Source organism: Theropithecus gelada, chromosome 11 (assembly GCF_003255815.1).
Source record: "Theropithecus gelada isolate Dixy chromosome 11, Tgel_1.0, whole genome shotgun sequence".
NCBI lineage: Eukaryota > Metazoa > Chordata > Mammalia > Primates > Cercopithecidae > Theropithecus > Theropithecus gelada.
The window spans coordinates 65,921,114-65,939,209 of record NC_037679.1 but is presented as its reverse complement, the minus strand read 5'-3'; the positions used below and the strand labels follow the sequence as shown (position 1 = coordinate 65,939,209).

General features: G+C 36.3%; 1 protein-coding gene across 15 annotated transcripts in view; it reads right to left on the bottom strand.

The window, feature by feature from the left end:
* Nucleotides 1–18,096, bottom strand: part of RIC8B (RIC8 guanine nucleotide exchange factor B) — a 116,388-nt gene that overhangs the window by 23,680 nt on the left and 74,612 nt on the right. For all 15 annotated transcript variants that reach the window (XR_003121729.1, XR_003121726.1, XR_003121727.1 and 12 more), the window contains 2 exons: nucleotides 13,103–13,247; nucleotides 5,388–5,532 (listed from right to left, as the gene is read on the bottom strand). Coding sequence is in view for 10 of the 15 variants with exons in the window: in XM_025401168.1 (XP_025256953.1) it covers nucleotides 5,388–5,532; nucleotides 13,103–13,247 (290 nt within the window). In the remaining 5 variants the exon portion in view is untranslated. The remainder of the gene's footprint in view (nucleotides 1–5,387; nucleotides 5,533–13,102; nucleotides 13,248–18,096) is intronic.

The window sequence follows — 18,096 nt, the reverse complement described above, 5'->3', positions numbered from 1 at the left end:
ACTAGTCTGATTTACATATTATAAGGATCCCACTGACAGTTGTGTTGAGAACAAAATGAAGAGGAACAAAGGTAGAAGCAACAAGGCCCGTGAGAAGGCTATTAAAATGATCCTGGAGAGAGAGATTTTAGCTTGGACCACAGTGGTAGCAGCGATGGCAAATAAAAAGGGTAATTAGATTCAGAATGTATTATGAAGCTAGGACCAGAACTACCTGACAGATGTATGTGAATACCAATTTAGAATGAATCAAATGGATTTTTGTGTTTTCAGGGATATCAGAGTATATACACAGATACATTTTCTTTCTTTTGTTTTCTAGATGCTCTGAGAACAGGGAAGCTATCTGAAGGGCAAACTCATTTCTCTCTTTGATTGGCTTTGAAATAGAATATAGCAGAAGTTAAAATAAGCTCTGACTTCACTCCTATTAGGATGGCTATTACTAAAAATCACAAAGACAAACCGCCCCAGAAAAAATAATACTAGTAAGTGTTGTGAGGATGTGGAGAAAAGGGAACCCTTGTACACTGCTGATGGGAATATAAAATGGTGCAGTTGCTATGTAAAATGGTATGGCAGGCTGGCCACAAAATTAAACACAAGAACTATCTACCACGTGATACAGCACTTCTGGGTGTACACGCAAGAGAGCTGAAAGCAGGGACTTGACAGATATTGGTAGACACATGTTCACCAGCATTATTCACAACAACCAAAAGGTGTATATAAAATGTATATACATATGACGGAATATTATTCAGCTGAAACTTTGACATGTGCCACAACATGAACAAATCTTAAAGACATTATTCTAAGTGACACGAGCCAGTCACAAAAGGAGAAATATTGTATATGATTCCACTTATAGACATTCTTAGATTCTATAGAGACAGAAAGTAAAATGGTGGTTACCAGGAGCTAGAAGGAGGGGAATGTGTACAGAGTTTCATTGGGGACAAGGAAAAACTTCTGAAGAGAGATAGTGGTGATGGTTGCACAACAGTGTAAATGTACTTAATGCTACAAATTTGTTCACTTAAAACTGACTAAAATGGTAAATCTGATGTTACATATTGTATCCCCAAAGTAAAAAGGCAGAGTGAAGAGCACAATAAAACTTGCTTTCCCTACCTCAAAAAACAACAACAAAATTCCCAAAAACCGCAAGCTCTAGAGTCAGGCCGCCTGACCACTTATGAACTGTTTGCCCTGGACAAATTACTCGAATCATTGCCTTTAGTTTTCTCGTCTATAAAATGAGACTAATTCTATCTCAAAGGATTGTTGTGAAGATTATATAATATTTGTCTAGTTCTTAGAAAAGTGCCTGGCACATGTTAAGCACTCAATAAATACCAGCTATTGTTACTAGCATTTGTGAACCACTTGTGGAGAAATAGGCAACACAGAAGGCCTCGGATGATCCAGGAGGTAAGTTACTCTATTCAGTCAAATCCTTACTATGGAGATGCACGTGTAATCTTCATTGAAAAAACCATGCAACAAATAGGTGGTTTTGTGGCGTTTGCTTTAAATTCAGATATATTTTGAAGAGATACCAGTTTCTCAAAATGTCTCCAGTAATTTGAGAATTATCATATAAATGACACACTGATTCTACATAAAAGAAGTAGGGTAAATTATGAAAGCACATCCTAATTCAGGTTTTTGCATTACATTTGCAATGCAAATAACCAGTATAATATGGTTCATTCTTTCATTTACTTATCTGATATTTACTATGTATCTACCATGTATTAGCCACATAAATATATACATACTGAATATACATACATACAGGAATACCAAATTGCATCTAGGCAATAAAACAAAAAAGGCCTCAAAATGCCTTTTTAAATTATAGTGCTTTTTAAATATTTCCCATGTCAGGCCGTTTAAGAGTAATAACCTTGACATAAAGGATATAGAAAACTGACAATTGTGAATCTATAGCAAATAAACACTGGAGCAAAGCTCAGTACTGTAGTTAAGCTAATACACTGGCCTCTTTTACCTCTGGTCTTTTAGAACTCTGAATTTAGATACGTTCTATGACTGCTTACAGTAATAGGTTCTAGTTCCTAGAAATGCTATTGTACATAAATATGTCATCACAGCCCAAAATGGGCAAAGAGAAAAACCCTCATGTCCTGGTTTCTGGGTCACTTACTTCAATAAATATTTAATATTAAAAATAAAGAAATTTATAAGGCCCAATATAACGCGACAACTATAAAAAGCCTTGACTGAAGCAGCATAGCAAAATCTTGACAAATAAAAGAAAAAGTATCTTGCCTTGTGCTGAAGAAACTGTTTATACAGCTGGTGGCATAGCTAGAGCTAAGAAAAATATGGTTAAGAAGGAAACACCCCTGCGTTTATTAGTACAATGATTTTAAGCTTTTGGATCTGATTATGAACTAGTGTGGTGTGTTAAGTGTGCAAGGAGTTTCCCTAGGGTTCTGCTCACTTTTGGCCATCTGTTCCTCCTATCCCTCCACAAAGCAGTCTTTTAAAGGCACCTCTTTGGGCCTCTAGATGCCTATGCACCCTGTGAAAGCCAGTCGTCTAAAAGGAGACAAATGTCATTAGACACACATCTTTCAATTGATGTCTAGAATAATGTACAAACCATACCAGCCAGTTATATCACCTTTATAGTCAAGGGACCTCCATTCTCAGAGGCATAAAAGAAACAGGTATAAAAGTTAGAATTTTGACACAGGTATAAAAGTTAGAATTTGACACAGGTATAAAGTTAGAATTTGACACAGGTATAAAAGTTAGAATTTTGACACAGGACTAAAGTTTATCTGAAAACTTTCAACAAACCTGGCTAGACATATACCAAAAATTTATGTGGCATGTAACTCAATTCTATGAGTGTATTTTCTCTAAGTGTGCTAATTGCAGAAAGCCATTTCCAGTCCATTAAATACATTTATTTTGACACAAAAGGCTTTGTTGTGATATTAACTGTCTACCATAGCCTGAATGTAAGCTCCATACAATTCTTGGTTTCAGATTCCAGTAAAGGATTACAGGTTACCTTGGTGCATTAATCAGAATCCACTTAAAGTTTTGACAATGGGACTAGAGACAACTGGATGAAGAGTAAGTTCTCTGCTTCTGCCAACAGTAGCAACTGTTGTGAATAAATGCATCACAAGAAAAGCAGACTGAGATCTTGGGAACTCTGACTGGTGAATGGTATTCGGGGGTAGGGGAGTAAGCAATCCTTTCAGATGCTGATTTTATAAGCTTGATTGGTAAAAAATTTTTTACAACAGTTTTTAGGAAACAAGTTCTTTGAGCTCTGTGGATCGCTCCACAGAATGCAAAGGGTACTCCTGCTTGCAAAGGACTTTGTTTACCACCACTTCCATAGAGATCATTTGAACAAATATTTTAAAGTAACATTAAATATCTCACACTTTTTCACTTTAAAGAAGGAAAATTTAAGAGAAAAACAGATGCGAACCTATCAGAAGGGGGGAGATGTGATGTTACTTGAAAAACACACATTTATACTTATAATGAGCAGTGTTTAAGAAATACAACAAAATTTCACAACGGTGACTATTCTGACTACACAAACATACCATTCCTATGAATATTATACGCAAAGTCCAAAGGCTGAAGATTATAATTAGGGATGTAAGGCTTAAGTACAGAAACTTTCCATGACAGACAGCCAAGACAGTAACAATACTAATGTGGCTGTTGATTTCAACAGAAAGTACTTCCTGAAATCTAACATCACTTCTGCAATGTAACATAATTCTATTTTCCTACTGTTATAGTAGCATTCTGGTGCTTGCTATATATATGACCACTACCATTACAGAAGTTCTCTACTAAACAAAATTAACAATACACATTGAGATGCAAAGATATCAACCATCTATGAGTACTCATGAGTTTTAGATCATAGCTGAATGTGTTCACACATCCTGGGATGTAAGAAATGCCTAATGTAATTGCTACTTTCATTTAGAAATATGAAATTTCTCAAGAGGTATATTTTAATGGCTCAAATAAAGAGATATCAATATTAAACTGATAAGGAAATAGTTTGTAGAATGAAAAAAGCTAGTAAGACTAATTTAGAATGATGACTTCTGTAATTAGGGAAAGAAAGAAGCAAGATTCTTCTATCTTAGCTTCAAATACTTGTCATAGATAGCCAATTGATAATATCTAAATGGTGGCAGTCTTAAGAAAATAGTGCTTAGAGTCACTGCCAGCTTTCCCCCCAAAACCTCTATTTCTAGGACACACTCTATAAGATCCTACTGAGGCTGACGGCATCAGGGATGCTAAAAGTAACATTACCTACTCAGATCTGATTTGCCAAGAAACAGGCCATATATGTCCTGTCTAATTGGGAACTGATCATTTCTTTCACCTTCTGACAACCCATTACTTGCATGTCAACAAGGCACGGCACAATGTATGTTTTTGAAAAGTATCTGACTTCGCAGATAGTCTATCCTTGATCACCTACTGCATGATTCACATCACACTCTAGAAGATGGCCAGCAGAAAGCACAGCATGTCAATGTCACCATGTCAAAAGGAAAGAGCATGCTTTTCCAATTTTCAGATGGAAATCTTCAAATGGAACCCAGAAAAAACACAGCTCAAATAACTCCTAATAAGCGGAAACTAAGAATTTACATGGGTTGACGGTTACGAGCGGGATGGAAAGGATGGAGAGGGAATAGGAGGAAGGAGAGGTGCTTTATCGTGGGATAAAAGAGAATAATTATAGTGTCTTTAATTTGTAAGCACTGACTCAGAGAAGACTTCACAGAGTCTCTGGTTTGCCTACTTATTGCACTTATGTATCTGTTAGAAGATGAGTCTCCATATGTTTGTTTGATTAAAATTCACTGTGAAGCCAGGCTTCTTTTCTTTTGATATTAATGTGTCTTGTTGCACTATTTTATTGACTTATAAAGGCTTTTATGCAAGAGGGAGGATCAGAACCTACATTTAGATTTCTGAGAAAGACTAAGCATCAAATCATCGACTTAAATAAGTGGTCTTGGTTATACCTTATAAAATCTCAACCTATGGAAAGGAAAGCAAATAGTAAGCAATAACACTTTTTCAGTACAATCTAAACACACCAGCTCTCTTAGTACTTGGGAGAAGATAATAAGCATGTTGAAAATATCATTTCTGCATTATTAGCTTTCCTCCATCACTTGAAGTCACTCTCTAAGGCACTAGCTATGAAACTGCCTCTAAAAACACCATTAAATGGAAAGCTTCCAAATCCACAAGAGAAAAGAAAATGAAAGACAAAGGAAGTAAAAGGCAAATAACAAACTCAAAGACACAGCCATACTTAGGTGAAAAGAAATTTGATACTATACTTTGGTTTTGCATTTTTGTATTCTTCAGTGTCTGTGTCCTCGTCCTCTGAGTACCAATTATCTCCTCTTCCTCCAGCCAAGAGGCCCCTGGCCGCCAACAGTCCTGCAGCATTCCCATAGCCAGTGTATTTCAGCAGACTATCCACTGCAAAAACAGAATAAGGTTTTAGATAGGAATCCTTGGGTCTTCACCATCATCATCAACCACTCACCAACACAGGAACATTGAAGACAGACGCTATGGCAGTAAACCTTTAAATTGAGAGATTTTCAAAATGTGGTAGGGTAGTGGTTACACTGAACTACTTACAAATTTTCCCATAGGCTCTGGGGACTAAGAGCCTTTTTTGAGGTATCAGAAACCAAAACAGAGCTGTTCTGAACACACTTTATGGCAAAAGTGGGGCCTCTGTGACTGCCAGACCTTTGGTAAGGGTCACGCTTCAAGCTTCTGATCTCAGATCTTACTATTTAAAAATCCAGTTTTGGAGAAATGATAAGAAACTAGATAGAGTGAAAGATTGGGATTTTAGCAATATGGCACATAATGTAAAATCTCTCTCTCATTCTTTGTTGGAATTGGAGGAAAAGGGAGTAAGAAATAAGAAAACTTAAGGAAGGATATTAGCAAATAGCATAGGCTATAACTTATTGCTTTTTTAAAATAAAAAGTCAGTAACCATATATAGGCACGTGAAGCCCATTAAGAAGGCAGACCCAGGAGTTAGACTGGCTGGATTTCAATAATGGCTCTACCAATTACTAACTGGTTGACCTTGGGTAAGATATTTTGCAGTTTTATCCTAGTTTTCTATTCCGTAGAAATAGAATAGTAACTATCTACCTCACAAGTTAATATATGCAAAGCATGAAAAGTATCTAAAACGAAGTAAACAGTCATTCTTTTTCTCTGAGAAGAGTGGGTAAAATGATCATTTTAGAATTATCTTAGTTTTTTTTTTTTTTTAAAAAAAGAAGTCTAATGAAAAGTTTGGTTCAGGTTCTCTGTAAGTATTATCCTGCCAACAGGGTCAGGTGATGTCTCTCTTAAGGTAAGCAGACACATACAACTTTTGCAAGGGATACTTGCACTGTAGTAATGTTTTTAGTGATTTCTAAACACCTTTAAGGAAGATACTAAACAATAACTGGCAGCTTTGTTTAGCAGTATTTAATTTTCTTCAGGTACAATTTCAAGGTAAACATCACAATATTTAATCAAAAGATAAGAATTGAGAAAATTTACTGAAGGTCTTTAACAGAATGTTGTTAAAATGTCATCTGAAAGGCAACTGTAGGAAACATAACATAACATACACTCTTATCCATGTATAAAGCCATAGTAAAATCTACATCTGTAATTCAGATCACTTACCTCAAAAAAGACAAAATAGAGCTGGAGAAGATTCAGAAAAAGGTAATTAAAATGACTGGGGAACTGAAAGGGTTGGTGGAAAGGAAAATAGGTAAGAAAAGTGGGTATATATGATCAGAGTATAAAATCATGGAGGATATGGATAGGATAAATGTATTCTAGGATAGAGTTGACTGTTACATTTTCAAATACCTGAACTAGAGGGTCCTTCTCATGACACTGTAAATAGGTGGTATGGGGATAAATAAAGGACGTCCTGCTTTCAAATAATACAGCAAACTGGTGAAATTTGTGCAAAAGGAAACATGGGCTAATGAGTATATTAAATGATGTTGAAACCAGTCATTTTCAATCTTAAAACCTATTGGTAACTGTGGTCTGTCTGTAATAATCCTCAGTGGGTGCTGGATAGAATCCTATTAGAATTATTGAATGAGGGTGGGGTAAGCCCTCTGAGTAAGTCTGATATGCTCTCTTGGTATCAGTGCCTCCCCAAGATGTAGCGCTTTAGATAAATGAAGGAATCCTTAAAAAGTACTAGCAGAAGAAATGAGTGGTCAGTGTATATAGGTATTCTTAATATTCATGAAGGTCAGACATTTTCTTAATGACAGGTCAGACACAAAGCCACTGAAGGCAAAGGATCACAGATCTAAACCCACACAAAGTACCTTACAGATAGTAGGTGATGTTATCATTGTAAGCATTACTGATAAAGCTTATTTTTAACAAACAAGGAGATGTAGTGGATCCAGAAAAGAAATACTCATTACAATTAGGACACTCTAAATTCAGATATGAATAAATGTTTAAATGAATATACTTAAAGACAAAATAACAATAATAAAAAAAGACACAAAATGGCTAAAAATTAAAAGAGTTTAAAAATGTAAAGGTTATGAAAAGCCAAAATAGGTTAAATAGAAGTAAACAGAATACTAAATAACTGTTCTCTTATGTAGAAAATCTCTCTGGAAGCCAGTTAACAGTAAAAGCCCCTAGCAATTTTATGAAAATCATGTCAACTCCTCTTTCACTGGAACAAACTTTATGTGCTAACTCTGTGACAGGCAGTGTAGGTTACAAAGGTGACTTAAGACATAGTTTGCCTTCAGAGTAGATAAAGGGTACAGCCAAGAGTTTTCAAATCACATGAACTTCTGTTAACAGGATAAAATATCCAAAAATTGGGGGTAGAGAAGGTGAGACAAATGAAATACGAAATCCTCACAGTGAGAAGCACTGAAGCAGTGTTTCTAGCTACTTTTAAGTCTGTTTTCAAATACACCATATAATATCTTATTTTATACTGGGAAAGTAGTAAATGGAAAACTGACTGCACTTGGATGTTAAGGTGAGCTGCTAGGGCAAACAAAAGATTTTCTGGGTGGTTCTAAAATAAAAAGGAAACGCACAAATATATTTGTTCCTTGCATAGTAATTATCCATACAGTTACATGAAAATGCTGCCTAAACGAAACAATTCAGCATTCAGTCAGAAAGTTGCGAGAAATATTTCACCACTATTTTACCGGTATGCTAGAGGGCACTATGAACAGAGGAAACCAACCACGGCAGCACTGTGCAAAGTCAGAACTGCAATGGTAATGATACAGACAGTTAAACAAATGTGGGTTCTAACACACTCTAAAACAAAAGCAATACGTTTTTGCTCTTTTACCAAGAACAAAGAATGTCAAGAACCAGCTTCTACCCAGAGACCATTCCCCCTTCTCTGTGAAAATCCTTTTCCTTCTAGTCAAATGCTGTAACTTTTAGAAGACTCAACTAGTGGCTTCGTCTTTGTGTCCTTATTTCCAGTCTCACACTCCATTTCTTATTCCACACAACTGCCCAAAATATCTTTGTAAAAATAGGATTTTACAACCTTCCTGAATAAAATTTCTAATGTCTTCCCTTAAAAACTAAGCTCAAATTCCAAAACAGGGCCTAAAAGGGCTCGTTTTCTGGCCTCCACTGTCTTTTCCAAATTTGTCTCCTAAAGATTCCTCACACCTTAAACTAGTCTCTTTTCTATACATTCAAGGCTACTTCCTATTTCTTTGTCCTCTTCTGTGAAGGCTTTCTCTGATCTCCTCCACACCCCCAAGCACTCCCTCTTTCAGGTTGCCATAGTACCTGGCACATTTCTCTCTTAGGGCACTTATCATAGTGCACGGAAATTACTCCTTTAAATGGGACCCTGTATTCACCAGCCTGAATTTATAGAGAGCACAAACATTTGCTATTTTATTAAACATTTATGGGGCACCTGCTATCTGTTAAGCACTGGGGATCCAAAGATGAGTAGGACACGATCTCTGACCTAAAGGAAACTCAGTGTCTAGAATATAAGTTCAACAAATAAAGAGTTACAACACAGCAAATGTCAAAAGTATTAACAACAGAGAAGAAAAAATGGCACAAAGGAGAAAATGATGAACTCTGCCTGGAAGGTCTTCACAGAGATGATGCTTAAGTTCGTCTTCAAGGATAAGTAAAGTTCGCCATGGTAACAAAGATGAGGAAAAGCATTCCTCACAAAAGGAACAGCATCTGCCAATCCATGGAGATATGCCAAGAAATGGTGCAGTATAATCAGGCAAGAATAAATAATTTAGTATGACTAAGCATGGAGCATAACAGGGGAATAGATTTCAAATACACTACACAGAGACTCTGTGGAGGTAAAATTTGGATTTTACCATGCAGGCAACAGAGAATCACTTAAAGTTTTATATGAGGGGAATGACAAAATTATATTTGTATTTTACACCAATCCCTCTGTTAACCATGTGGAAGACAAACTGAAGAAAATCTGACTAGAAACAGAGACATGAGATATTTTAATAGCTTATTAATAGTTAAAATAATTTTAAGGGCTTGTACTAAGATGGTGGTGTGGGAACAGAATGGGGGAAATAAATAAAATATATTTAACAGGAGGTAGAATCTATAGATGTGGTGATTATGACTTCTACAGGTAAAGAAGGAATCTAAGGTAACTCCTAAGTTTCTGGTTTTAGGAACTAAACAGACAATGGTGCTGTTTGCAGAGAAAGTGATAGAAGGATAATGAAAAGGTTGAAGGGCATGGGGATGAAGATCATAAATTCAACTTTAGACATGAGTCTGAGGTACCAGTGAGACACTCAGGCAGAGAGGTCCAGTAAGCAAGTGGATAAATATGACTAGGGTTCAGAAGAAAAGTTGGGGCTGAAGATACATAGATTTGGGAATTTGTGCAAACAGAAGCCAAGGGAGAGGATGAGATTACTCAGGGAGCAATGTGAAATGAGAATGGGGACCAGAAGATAACCACGTCCAGCTAATTTTTGTATTTTTAGTAGAGAGGGGGTTTCACCATGTTGGCGAGGATGGTCTCGATCTCCTGACCTCATGATCTGCCTGCCTCGGCCTCCCAAAGTGCTGGGATTTCAGGCATGAGCCCCCGCGCCCACGCCCTCTTTCTTAATGCAGTCTCTGTATTCCTAACCCATTGTAACTGTTGCTTGCTGTCTGTCTCTACTTAGTGGTCTGACCTTTGAGCCTTGATCAAGATGCCTTCACTTTCAAATTTCCTTGGCATATCCTTAAGATAAGAGACAGTTCAGACATTCTGAAAAGTTATTTGAATTTTATTTTATTTTAATAGTCTACCTCCAAACCCAAATTCCAAAATCTGATTACTTTTAAGCTGAAGGTAAACTCAGACATTTTCTTCTTTTCTGGCCAGAAGGTTTTAAATTTGAACTAGTTGACAACATTTAAAAACAGAGAGCTTCTCCGGAAAACATGGAACATCTGCTAACACTGGCCACATGTTCCTTCATGGGAACCATCAGTTGCTGCTAAAGAGTAGCAACATCCTCTTTATAATCTCCCATAGTCTCTTTGTCTCCCCATCCCAGCCAATTGTCTCCACATCAGTGAGCCAAGTGTCAACTTTCATTTGTCATCTTACATCTAGTCCACCTGACTTACTTTTATTACCAGCCTGATACTGTAGGCATTTGCGTCTGTGACCCTTAAATAAAAAAATAAGTAATACATGGGCAGAAATATTGTTTATCTTATATACCTCTGTAATCCCAGGGTCTAGCTCAAAAACATTTGTTGAACGAAGTCTGTTTATTCCAGAAGAATACATTACTAAACTTATAATCAAATTGGAAGGAAAAAATGATTATAGGCCAGGTGCGGTGGCTCACACCTGTAATCCCAGCACTTTGGGAGGCCAAGATAGGCAGATCACAAGGACAGGAGTTCGAGACCATCCTGGCCAATATGGTGAAACCCCGTCTCTACTAAAAATCCAAAAATTAGCCAGGCATGGTGGCACGTGCCTGTAGTCCCAGCTACTCAGGAGGCTGAGGCAGGAGAATCGCTTGAACCTGGGAGGCGGAGGTTGCAGTGAGCTGAGATTGCACCACTGCACTCCAGCCTGGGTGACAGAGCAAGACTCTGTCTAGGGAAAAAAAAAAAAAAGATTATAATGCAGAATTGTTGAGGTCAAATTAAAAATATATTATCTGCTAATGGAGGTTAGCTTTGGGCTCAAAGTTAGGACTATGAAACTAAACACTGGATCTAAGGGGGAACAAAACCAACCATTTCAAATTTAAAAAGTTAACAAAATTCACTTATAAATGCAATTACCATAATTACCATATTTGCTATGACACTCACTCATCGGTAATGTGATTATATTTAGAAATTATTTAGATATGTAATTATTTATTTAGATTTATATATTTAGATATACACTTAGGTATGTAATTACAGGAGAAATAAACTTTATTCTTCCCCATTTTAAAACTTTTTAAAGGTATACAAAAAATACATGTTCATTATAGAAAAATCATACAGACAACTAAAAAAATCACCAGTACTCTTATTACTCAGAGGTAACAATAAATAATATTTTGGTATATATTTTGACAAACCTTTTAAAATGAATAGATACACATATGTGTGATTTTGGATTTATGCATATACATGTATAATTATACTTTAAAAAACAGATCATTTCTGATCTCAAATCAATTCAGCCAATATTTACAGATAACTATGTGCAAGGCACTATGCTAATCACTTAATTCCAAGATGCTAAATCAATCTTTTTTCAAAATCATTAAAGAAGAAGTAAATTGCCTAAAAGAACAGATGCTAAACAGTCTATAATAATAGCTAATATAATTATTATGAGAGGAAATATGGCAGAAAGAAAAGACAGGACCCAAATTTGGGCTCCTGCCCTCAGCAACTGTGTGACATGTTATTGAAAGGCTCTCAGGTGGCAGGTTGCTTCATTTATGAAATCGAAATATAATATTTACCTTACAGGATCATTATGAGAATTAAATGAGATTATACATAGAATGTCAGGCACATGATACCTCTCAATTCATAATCATTATGATAATGATCAAATTAGGTTACTAATATACCATCTTAATGTGAACTTAAGTGGTTGGATCAATACATCAGAAATGAAGTTTAAGAATAACAATTGACTTAAGATTTTAAGAGGAGTGAACTTTTCCATCTCCAAATTATCTATCTTACTTTTTTAAAGTACCCCAGTAGAATATAGATCTGCCTAGATGGGATTTTATACTAGCGGATTTACAAAGTAGAAGAAGTAAAAATAAGAATAACTGAGTAATCAAAGTTCCTTGTTTGGAAAACTTGCCTTTTGCAGAGTAATCCATATAATTTTAGAAAATATCTTTAATTGTTGGATCTATCTCAGTAGACAATCACTTTATATATACTGAGAGAGTAGTATTTATTACATTGTAGTACAGTTATTTTCAAATTTCTCTCTACCACTATCTTAACTTTGTCTCAAGGGTATTATGCATTTTAAAAACTTCTATTCAGTATATTATATAGCTCACATTCAGTAACTACTGATTGGAAAACTTAGTAAAGAAACCAAAACTCCTATAGCTTTAATTCCAAGAGGAATTAAAAAGAGGAACTAACCTAGACTTGTGCCTGCTTATTAAAATAGTAACCCCTGAATTACTGAAGCAACTTTTCATAATGGCTCTAAGTCCTGCCCCATTAAGATGAAGGCTGGGTTAAGGATACAGAAGGCAAACTTTAAACGTGAGTGTGTTTGGTAATGTATCTGTCTTTGCATGTCTCAATGAATTCGGAAGCGTATAAAAAATGTTTTTGGCTATTAATTTTTATTAACTCCTTAGCCTAATAGAACAGACAGTAAGCTTTGGAAAGAATGGAATGAGATGACCAGTACTAACACTATCCATTAAATTTCTCGAATTCCCTCTGAAAGATAAAAGGCAGAGGCAAAGAGAGTTTAACCTACCTCTCTCTTTGCAAAGGACAAAAAGGAATTCAGCAGCAATTTGCTTGACTCCAAGGTCAACATGTGTCATGAGGCGCACCAGCTTATTTCTCACAGTTGAGCCAACTTCAGGTCGATTTGTCACATCCCTCAACGGTGGTAAAACCTGATGGCACAAATGCAAAACCCATCATCAATCGAGGCTACTAGAGTGAGTGAAGATGGTACAATGCAACTGGCCAGTCTTGTAATATCTACTGGGGTTTGTATTGTAGGAGCAAAAAAAAAAAAAAAAAAAAAAGGTTAGCTTCCAAGTAAAACTAAACAACAAAAAACAGACTTCAAGTGATTTCATGCCTGTGATGAGGTTTCATTTGATCAGAAACATCTCTTCACTGTACCATCACACTATCCTCAAGTGCATTTCCGAGTTTTTGTTCATCTCAGCACCTGGAATGCCTCAACTTGCCTCTATGAAAATCCATTTTGAAGTTTAGGTCAAGTTTCTCTTCCATAAAGACTTCCCTAATACCCTGAGTCATACCGATTTTTACCTTCTCTTGAGTCCTCCAACATTTTCAGTATAGGTTGAGTATATCTTATCCAGAATGCCTGGGACCAGAAGTGCTTCAGACTTCTATTTTGGGGAGATTTTGAAATATCTGTGTTATAGATACATATGGATTAAGCATCCTTAATCCTAAAATCTGAAATCAGAAATGCTCCAAAATGACCATTTCTTTTGAGCATCATGTTGGTGCTCAAAAAGTTGCAGATTTTGGAGCATTCTGGATTTCTAGATAAGTGCACTCAACCTTTATTTAATTAAAAAAACTGCACTTATGTTTTCTAGTTGTTTAATTTTATAATAAAAATGGCTATTAATTTTTGAGTACTTTCTATGCATTAGTTGCTATAATAGATGGTATATATACATTATTTATGATCTTCACAGTAACCCAATATATACATTATTTATAATCTTCACAGTAACCCTACAAAGGAGGTAGTAATATCACTCTCATCCCTGTTTTGTATTAGGTTGGTGCAAAAACAATTGTGGTTTTTGCTATTAAAAGTAATGGCAAATAGACTGATCCCCAGAGGGCTTATGAAACTTGCTTAGTTTGTCTGTTAGTTTGCTCACTCACTTACCCATTCATCCACCCACACACCTTTCTCCTGGTTCTCCTCCTATCTCATTGGTTGCTTTGTCTCAGCCTCTTTTGCCAATTCTCTTTTCTATTCCTGTTTTGTTAATGTTGGAATATTCAAGGGTTGAGTTTGTAGACAAATTCATTATTTTTACTCATTCAATTTGTGATCTCATCCAGTTTTATGGCTTTTTATAGTCTCTGCACCCTGATGACTCCCTAAATCAGCAGTCCCTAACCTTTTGGCACCAAGGACTTGGCTGGTTTCATGGAAGACAATTTTTCCACAGACTGGGGCTTGGTGGGTGGTTTCAACATGAAACTGTTCCACCTCAGATGATCAGACATTAGATTCTCATAAGGAGCACACAACCTAGATCCCTTGTATGTGCAGTTCGCAATAGTGTTTGTGCTCCTATGAGAATCTAATGCCCCAGCTGATATGACAGTAGGCGGAGCTCAGGCAGTAATGCTCGCCTGCTGCTCACCTCCTGCTGTGCAGCCCAGTTCCTAAAAGGCCATGGACCAGGCCCTGGCGTTGGGGGGTTGGGGACCCCTGCCCTAAATTATATCTCCATTGTTGATTTCTGCCCTGACCTCCAATTTTTTTTTTTAAAATCATCAAAATTATAGGATTTTACAAAGAGTTATGGAAACTAATAGATTTAAAAAAGGGCAGAAATTATATTAAAATGACTCACTTTCATTTTCTAAGATAATTATATCTATGATAGATCTATATAGAGGATATTCAATCTAACACAATATTAAATACACTGCCTCCCCCTTACTTACACTTACAGACTGATTACAGAGCAAATTAAAGTATCCCGAAGTCATCCTGTTAACTGGTGCTTTTCAGGCTAGTGATTTTAGCCTGGAATATGCATTCCAAACACCTGGGGATCTTGTTAAAATGCAGATTCTCATTCAATTAAGCTTTCGTGGGACCCATGACTGATTCCTTGTTTCTTTTTTCTAACCTTCTTAAATTTTTATGTGTACCACACAATATTTTTTTTTGTAGTTTTTTTTTAATTTTTAATTTTTGGCCGGGCATGGTAGCTCACAACTGTAATCCCAGCACTTTAGGAGACCAAGGCAGGAGGATCACTTGAAACCAGGAGCTTGAGACCAGCCTGGGCAACAGCGAGACCCTGTCTCTACAATAATAATAATAATAATAATAATAATAAACTATTTAAAAAGAAAAATTTTTTTTAAATTGTTGTGGGTACATAGTAGGTTATATATTTATGGAGTATATGAGATATTTTGATACAGGCATACCATGCATAATAATCACATCAGGGTAAATGGGGTATCCACTATTTATGCTTTCTTTGTGTTACAAACAATCCAATTATACTTTTAGTTGTTTTTAAACTAGACAACAAATTATTGTTGATGTCACCCTGTTGTGCTATCAAATACTACATCTTATTCATTCTATTGAACTACATTTTTGTACCCATTAGCCATCCCCACTCCTCCTTCTCCCCCTACTCCCCCACTATCCTTCCCAGCCTCTGGTAACCATCATTCTATAGGTACAATGTTGTACAGCAGATCTCTTGATCTTAATAATTTTATATTATTGAAATTTTATATCTATTGAATAATAACTCCCCATCTTCTCCACAGCCCCTGGTAACCACTATTCTACTCTGTTTCTGACCTCCAGGCTTTTATAGACCTCTAAAACTTAGCAGTTCCTATACAGGACTCTTGAAGTTCCCAACAAACCTGTTCCTCATGCAGTTTTCCATCTCATTAAATGGTAAGTCCATTCTCCCAATTGCTTAGTACAAAAACCTTGGAAATATCCTTGACTCCTCTCTTTAATATCTATCCATCAGCGTATTATGTCAGCTCCACCTCTGAAATATACCCACAATCCAACCACTTCTCCCCACCTCCTCCAGTATTACCAAGTCCAAGGTACCAATATTTCTCTCTGGACTAATATCAAAGCCTTGTAAGTGGTCTCTGCTTCCATGCTGGTCACTCTCTAATTCATTTTCTACATAGCAGCTAGGATGATCCTTTGAAAGTCAGATCATGTCACTCCTCAAAGTTCTCCAGTTCCCATAGCTTCTCATCTCACAGTAAAAGGCAAGGTCCTTACAACTTCCTTACAGGATTCCACATAATCTGGCTTCCTGCTACTTCTTCGACTTCATTTCTACTATTCTCCCTGCCTATGCTGTTACAGACACACAGACCTCCATGGACCTTCTTAAACATGCCAAGTACTTTCCTGCCTCAGGTCTTTTGCATTTGCTTCTCTTTCTGCCCAGAAACTCTTTTTCTAGAAACTTGCATGGCTCTCTCCTTACTTCCCTCAGGTGTTTGCCGAAATGTCACTTATAGGAGACATTCCCTGACCACTCTATATCACTAACCTTTAGCACTCTCTTTTTGTAACACCTCCACCTCCTTACTCTGCCATAACCTTCCTCATAGCACTTATCACCACCAGACATAGCATATAATTATCTGTTTACTTGTCTGCCTCCTTCCACAAGACCAAGTTCCACTGGGGCAGAGATTTCTTTGTTTTGTTTACTGCTCTCTTCCCAGCGTCTAGCATATTACAGGTGTTTAATGAATATTTGCTGGTTGAAGGAAAAATGAATTAATTCAAGTAGCTTTTATTAAGTGCCTTCTATTATATAAGCTAGGACCTGTGCTAAGAAATGAGGGCAGACACAAAGTCAAATAGGAACTTACTGTGCACCTATTATATCCCAGACCCTTTATGTATATATAATTTTACTTGATCCACTCAAATGACTTTCTTCCCTCTCTCTCTTTCTATATCAAGTACCTACCATGTACCAGGAGATATCAGAGGCAGGGGAGACAGCTATAAACAAAAATGGAAACTAAATCTCAGAAAATTGAGTAACCTATCCAAAGTGTTTATGGAATCCACATTTCAGTCTCTGGCTGGGTAGAACAAAATACTAGGCACAAAGTAATTACACAATAAATTCTTACTACTGTGAACCATTATTGAACCATACTTAGTACATCTCCCATTTCTAGAAGAATGAAACATGTAACAAATGATTTCATGTAGTATATGCCTATAGTACCTAGAGTACAAAATCTATGAACAAAGATTATCACGTAAAAATTTTGTTAGCTACATTTCTGGTTCCTTAAAACAAATTTTTAACAACATTTTGTTGTTATTGTTAAATACCACTCCCAAACTGCATATGTATTTCCCCCCAGAATACTTACCTCCAACAAATTTTTTCTTTGACAAATCTTGTCCAGTTTCTTTTTCAAATCCCCCAAATACTCACTGCTTCTATAAGCCTCTCCAGAATAATACAACCTAGGTCAGTAATTTCTACCACTTGTTTTCTTTTCTACCTCCCAAATACAGAATATAGACCAATTTCCTTTGGGTATGCATGAGTTAGATTTACCAGGTATTCACTACAGGGCATAATAAGAAACCAAGGTTCCACTTACATTATTATCAGAGTTAATCATCTGTACTTTAAATTCTGCCTTTCTTGATCGTAACAGTCTACAGTGCATCCTCTTCAGAAGGAAAGTTGATTTCTGTATTATGCCTTGTATCTTTGGTTATTTCACCTGTCATGTTTCATCTCCTTACCTCTACTGTCATGTTTCTTGAAGACAGACAGTGGGTCACATAATCTTTTATAAGGACACAATATGTGGCCCAAGGCCTTCATATTAAGAAGCTATTTAACGAATAGGTTTTTCTTTTTTTGCTATTCTCTTTAGAGATAGCAAAATATAAACAGTTTAGGTGTACCTGGATCCCCTACAGAAAAAAGCAAAAATACAGAAAAAAAGTATTTTCATTTACTGTGC